The 6,848-nt window shown below is 39.4% G+C and overlaps 1 protein-coding gene across 1 annotated transcript in view; it reads right to left on the bottom strand.

Annotated features, from left to right (window-relative positions):
* PAPSS1 (3'-phosphoadenosine 5'-phosphosulfate synthase 1) overlaps positions 1–6,848 on the bottom strand; it is a 37,794-nt gene that overhangs the window by 5,886 nt on the left and 25,060 nt on the right. Inside the window, exon 10 of the mRNA XM_010015926.1 lies at positions 4,471–4,700. Within this exon, the coding sequence (XP_010014228.1) occupies positions 4,471–4,700 (230 nt within the window). The remainder of the gene's footprint in view (positions 1–4,470; positions 4,701–6,848) is intronic.

The following is a 6,848-nucleotide window of genomic DNA, read 5'->3' as shown; positions in this document are numbered from 1 at the left end:
GTGGGGGGTGGTGTGGGGGTTAAAAGGAAAGAAATCCATTTTTCCAGACACTACTGTGGCTTGTTTAATTGCCAGACTAATTTCCTTTCTTAATTGAGTTTTTTCTCAGCAGCAGTCTGTGGCTGCATTTTATAGGACTGATCTTCTGTAAAAAATTGGGAATCTGCTCACCAAAACAGCTACCATTATTAAGCCACCAAGCCCAAATTACACTTGTCTGTGGTAACTGAGAGGCCTTTTTGACTGAAGAAACACACAACATTTTTCTGAAGGGATTTCAGCATTGGGTAGGGTTTGGTTTGTTTTTTTGGCGGAGATGGGGGGGCTAGTTTTGTTGGTTTAGTTCTTTGGTTGTTTGTTCTTTACACTTCAGTTGAATAGTGGTTCACAGGTCAGACGCTCATTTTTTATTTCTCCATTATAACTAGAATTCTCCCTAAAAACTTCTCCAAAACAACTCTGGACATATTCAATTATTAATCAAAAAATCTGTAAAATCTAAAAGGATAAAAACTATAAGCAAAAGATTTATATGTATTGTTTCTTCAGAATTGTATGCAAATGGAAATGCTCAGGCTTCCCACAGAAACTTAGTTTAGGTTTGTTATCTGACCTCAGTAACAATACGAAGGGATTTTTTTTTAATATTTTTTATTATCCTCATTTTGACAAAGGGAAAATAAAATGAAGTTAGCTCTACCTGTGCTGCTACGCATCACTTCAAATGTGTTCCTCAAATCCCTTTCCTAAATCTTAATTTTAGACACATCTTTTTCAAAACTATGTTTTAAGACTGCAGTTTCAAGAGATGCTAAACGTAGTTCTAAAATGTCCAAGAAACAAACTAAAAATCATACTGGCTTCATGAGGTAAAATACAAAACACAGTTTCAAGCCATTGATTGTTTACAAGTCTTATTATTTTAAAGGGTAACTTTAGTCAATTTATACACGTTAAACTTTGTACACCACTTTGCAACTACAATTGCTGTGCAGACAGACTTCAGCTCCAACACAGCACTACAGCAGCTCAACACTGCCAAATAGCAGCACAAGCCCCTGACACCCAACAGTCATGTTCTTCAGACTGTTCCCAAGCAGAGATACAGGCTCTGCTGAAGCTCTGAGGGCAGCAAACATTCTGGAGGGTACTAATGGAAGTGAGAAACAAACTTCTCATAAAAGCAGAGCATGAGCGTCTAGAGATGTCACAAGCAAAGCAACTCTGCCACTGCTAATGCTGCAGCCCCAACTTGTCAGACATCCTTCTGGCAGTTGGATCAAGCTTCTGGTAACCTCTCACTGCTAGCCAAAGATTCATCCCCCTCTGTGCCCATGGCTTAGAATTGCCTTCAGAAGCACAAAGATAATTCCTAATATCAGCAAAGAACCCAACAGCAATAACCTCTGCATGTCTTTGCTATCAAGTCTGGTGTGGATCCCATTCTGCCAAATTAAAGACACACAAGATGACAGACAGTGTCCATCACAGTTTCTCACAAGCACCTTCCCAGACACAGGAGTCTAGGAGGCCTGAAAGAGTAGGTGATGAGTACTCAGGGAACGAATAACTACTTCCAGCAGCCCTGCCACACAGCTCATCTATAGCTCATTCAAGGGAAAGCCTCTTGCCATAACCTTCTGTGCATCCATTAGTGATGTAAATTCTTGAATTGCCTAGTTGGCTGTCAAGTCTTCAAGCCTGAAAGAACTGAGAAATGTGCAATAAAAATCAAGTTGCCCATTTCTAAAACAAGTCACAGCGATGCGTCTATGCATACAACATTCTTCCCCACATTTACATGCAGTGTTTTTCACCAGGTAAGTGGTAAGCTCTGGAAAGATTTCCATGAACATCACTATTTCCTACCCAGTGGTCTTCCATCAGTACTGGTCCTCTCATATTTCCAGACAATCCTCTATTCATTGCCATGCTCCTTACTGTCAAACACCACATGGTCCAGGAGTTTGCCACATTTTCAGCATTACACAGACTATCTTGAAATGCAGCCAGCTGCACCCACCCAAGCTCTAACTCTGTCTGGAGCCTACCACAGTGCTCTGTCTATGACAAAAAGGAGCTATAACGGCACTCTCTTCAGGAAGTCTACATGTGTCTGCATTGCCATCTAGAGGATTGCTGCCACACTCCGGTCCACCCTGTGGTTTACAAACAGTATCGAGGGAAGGACAGGACAAATAGTCTCTTACATTCTGAAAGCAGCACGGCAGAACTGCACACTAGTAGTACAATTACACACAAAAAAAGCTTCAAACCAAAGGGTCCCTACGGGCATGATGAAAAGATAACAGGGTGGGCATAATGCAGTGTGTGACAAAAGGCAAAACTTACTACCACTGAGTGTTTTGGTTTTGTTTGTTTGTTATTTGCACTGGCTAATGACAGAGATACAATTTCACTCCCCTTGATCTACATCATATCTATTCCACTGAGAGTACTGTATCAATGATCACAGAATCACTATTCTTCTACAAAGATCTTGCTACATGAAATGGGAACTCTGGCCATTCACACTACCCTTCTATTCCAAATTAAGTGGTGACACACTATTAAAACTATTCCACTTTAATCTTGATGTATTTATCATCTAAAATTGCGAGAATTACGTGGACAACATACAGAACAAATACCTACAGTATCTACTACAACAGTCTTTTGAACCTTATATGTTATAATGTATACAGGTTTGCATCAAACTAGCAGTAGTTACATCACAATCTAGTTATTGTGCACACCACAGAGGACTTCTAGATGCCCCTCAAATAGTGAAAGGCACAAAAGTAGTGAAGTGTTCAATAGCTAGCTAAGAGGCAATACATTCAGAAAGATTTTCATATCACATACACTAGGAGTATCTGATTTTACTCCTCCTAATGAAAATACTGTATGTATGTGAGCACAGGTCTCTGATCTGATGCTACTGTCCACAGCTTCACTGGAGAAAAAAAAAAACAAAAAACCAAAAAACCAAACTACTGCAATGCCATCCAGAGAGAAGCTTTACAGCTCTAAGGAAAACCTTACACTGCAATGCTGCCTATATTGGAGAGAAGAGGAAGGAAGAAGAACATCAGTAAACTACAACTGCTAAATAAGCCTCCCTGATTAGCTTCAATTTTAAAACATCTGCAGCATAGCAAGTCATCAAATTTCTAAACACATATGGATGTTGTACAGTAATATACAGTGCAACTATTTTAATTCTTGTCAGGTTTCAACAGATTTGCCTTTATCATGCTGCTTATAATTTCCAAACAACAGAAGAACATCCCATGAAGTTATATTTAGTTATGTAAGAGATAATAACACTTTGCTGCTTTCAAAAATAAAAGCAGACTAGCTCAAGTGCTTGGAATCTACCGCTGAAACATAAAGCAGTTAAATAACTTACAATCAAGGTTAAGCCAGCACACTATCTACTAATAAACATAATTCATGGTAAGAAAGACACAAACTGCTGAATAAAACTTGTTGGTCGATTGTCACAGGCCACAGTGACATTCTTGGAGACATTTATAGTCAGTGTAACTGCAGCATAAGCAGCTGAAGAACAAACGATGTGTTCAGTTTTACAGATAAATCTTTCCCATGCTGATTTCATGCTTTCAAAAATAAAGTGTATTGTACAGAAGCAGTAGGAAATAGAATATAAAAAATACAATGTTTTTTAGAAAAACATCTTGCTTGACAGTTTGCCCTTCAGTACTAACTTCAACTGCACTTTGATGTCATACAGAAGTACAGTTCAATAATGTGAATAAAGAGGTGTAAACTAAAATGACAAGTAATCTTCCCAGTGCCACTCATTTGGCACCACAGCAATACATACAGTGAGTTTTGGACTCTGCTATGCCACAGGAGTGAAATATAATATTGTAATATGCACAAGGTGAATTTGTCCTGTAACTGGATCAAAACTAACCAACCAACCAAAAAAAAAAGCTGAAAACCTGGGACATACAATGGACTTAGGGCATCAGTTAACAACAGAGCAAGTAACTATGTCATCCTTTCTTGTCCACAATCACCTTTTCCCTGCTACACCCTCTTATTGTTTCTCTTCCATCAGATATGATGCAAATCTGACACCTGAGAAGCATATTTATAAAGTAAAACCAGCAGAAAGCTAATCTTACCATTAAAATAAATAGTAGTATTTTTCTATGGATTTAGCACACTGTACCAACATGTTCCAGAATTAGAGAAACTCCAGTATGTGGGAGGAAAAGGGGAGCTTCCAGTAGCAGCAAAAGTTGGATCAGGTTAGTTGTGCTGTGAAACTGCACCCAAATCATACTGAAGTCAAGTTGCATTTGTGATCTAAGACCACATCTAAACACTGCCATCTTTGAGCAATATGAATTTAATTAAAAGCTTTTTTTTTAATGTGGGTGGGGGAGTAAAATGCAGCTATTGCTTAAAAAGTCTTAAAACAAAAATACAACTTACTGATCAGAGTCATAATAATCCATGCATTTCTTTTTCTTATTATAGGCTGCAACTCTGAAGGGTACAATTTCCAGTGCTCGGAGGCCTGGAGCCATTGTCAACACTTTTGCGCCATGTGTTGGTTCGTACAGATCTTTCCCAGTGTCAGGGTGTGGCATCCCTGCTGGGTCTCGTCCTACAATGTAGAAATTAGCTCCTGCAACCATCCGTGATCTACAGTGCCACTGAACCTAGAACAGACACAGGGAAAAACAGTTAACAGAAGAAAAAAGTACATACATTGTATAATTACCACTTTTTCCCTAATCAGACATACCTTTACTATGGAGTCACCACAAAACAAAGGATCAGTTATATGAATCACCACCAAACTTAATAGCTAAGGCATAATATTAGTCCATTTCATTTGCACATTCAGATGCTTAAAAGAGTTACTTTAGCACGGTGTTTGGAACAGTATAATCAGGGCAAGAAAGATGGAGCTCATCCATTTCTTAGTTCAGTTCTTCCTGATGTTGTCACCCTCCATCCATTTTCCTTTGGGAAACTGAGTGGGATCTAGCTGTATATCACTCTATTTTAATCAGAGTGCTTCCTCTAAAAAGACACCCTGACCATAGATGGCTGCCAAACATCTCATCGAAAGAAAGACAAGATAGGCTACTTAAACACAGTGTTCACGAGTGATGTAGTCAATCTCTCTACACATTAAAAAAGAAAAGTTACCTGTGCTCAGCATTTTTACCTGGTGCACATGGCAAGGATGTTGTCCAAGGAAGGGCTTCAACACTGAATCTGTGTCAATATTAACATCCAAAGGATATATGAACTAGGCACGTACTGCACATGAATGCTTAGAACAGGCTTTCAGAGCACTAAGACTGCCTACTCACAGCACAAGCTTCCAAGATGAAAAATGATAAGGCAACTCCAGCCTTAGTAAATATTCAGTCTCTTTTCCCTGATTGTTTTGAAATAATTTGATTCTAACACCTCTGTATGAAATGGGGAAGAACCAATGCCAAAACCAGAAACTTAAAGATTTACTGAATTTTTGCTTGGATGCACAAGCTCCCTTCCACCTGGTATTTGAAGTATTGTAAATACTGACAAACAGCTTTTCCACATTACCTCACTGCACATTTCAAAATGAGTGGTTTCGTAACTAACAACTTGATTTTTACCTTTTTCCCCTCATATCTCTGTTACTATCAAAGGTAAATAATAAAAGAAAAAAAAGATACTTGAAAGGAAATTCTGCAGACTATTCAATTATCCACACCCCACAATCAAAGAAATGCTTTCAACTTATTTAGAAATGCATCTCTCTTGTGAAATATGGTGAGAGGATTTTTTTCTCCCAAAGACTTTGCAGTATTTACTAGATCCTAGACCATTAGGTATGTTACACTTATGACAGCTTTTAGACTTACCATGTTATAGGACTGTTGGTGAACTTTTTTTAATTCATTTTTATATATGTAATATTTTCAATAGGAAAAAAATTTAACTGCACAGTACAGAGAAGTAAAATAAGTATTACATTATTTTAGGTAACAAAGACATGCCACTTCAGGAAATGTCAGGATGTTATCATCTCATACTGGGAAGTACGCCCTGAGAGAACTGTCATACCATCTATACAGCTCAGTATCTGCCAAAGTATACTCAGAGAAGAGTTTAAAAAAAACAGCAAGTATGTAACAGTAGTTTCTTCTACGTGTTTCAGGCTTACTTCCACACAATTCTAAAGGGCCTACCCAGCAACTACATAGTGTAAGATAGCTTCCCAAGTTGAATGGTAACAAACATCTGTCAAGCTCTGTGTTGGATGGGTTTAACACTGTAAAAATTGGTCCGTGGTGGATCACCCCCAATCACCTGGAGTGGGGGTGCACAGTGGGGAGCCGGCAAGGCCACTCCTGGCACAGGCTGACCCCCTGCATCAGGACGAATGTGCGCGGGAAAAAGGAAGCCAGCAGGGCCACTCCTCCGGACACAGGCTGACCCCCTGCATCAGGATGAGTTGGCACTTTCGGGGATATAAAAGGCCCGGGGTTCGATAAACATCTAGAGAAGAAGAGACGGAGAGAAGAGAAGAGTAGGGGAGAAGAGGATAGGGAGACGGGGGAGATGGATCCAACTACTTTTATGGCCGACATTACCTCCGCGGGGATGCCCGCCAAGTAGTGCCTGCCACCCCGTTTGCTCTCAATGCACCTTGGAGCTGGCCTCCTGGTTATTGAACAAATGTGTAGGTTGGTAAGAATCTGTGCCTAATCTGTTCTTTAGTAGCCTTTAGGTCTCCCTTTCTGGCTTGGGATATCTCTGGGTTTTACATCTGTTTTAGAGTTTGTAATAAACTTTCTAGTAGTTTG

This window comes from Nestor notabilis, unplaced genomic scaffold (assembly GCF_000696875.1).
Source record: "Nestor notabilis isolate BGI_N333 unplaced genomic scaffold, ASM69687v1 scaffold6766, whole genome shotgun sequence".
Classification (NCBI taxonomy): domain Eukaryota; kingdom Metazoa; phylum Chordata; class Aves; order Psittaciformes; family Psittacidae; genus Nestor; species Nestor notabilis.
Note: the sequence above shows the minus strand (reverse complement) of the source record. Positions and strands in the feature narration are given on the sequence as shown.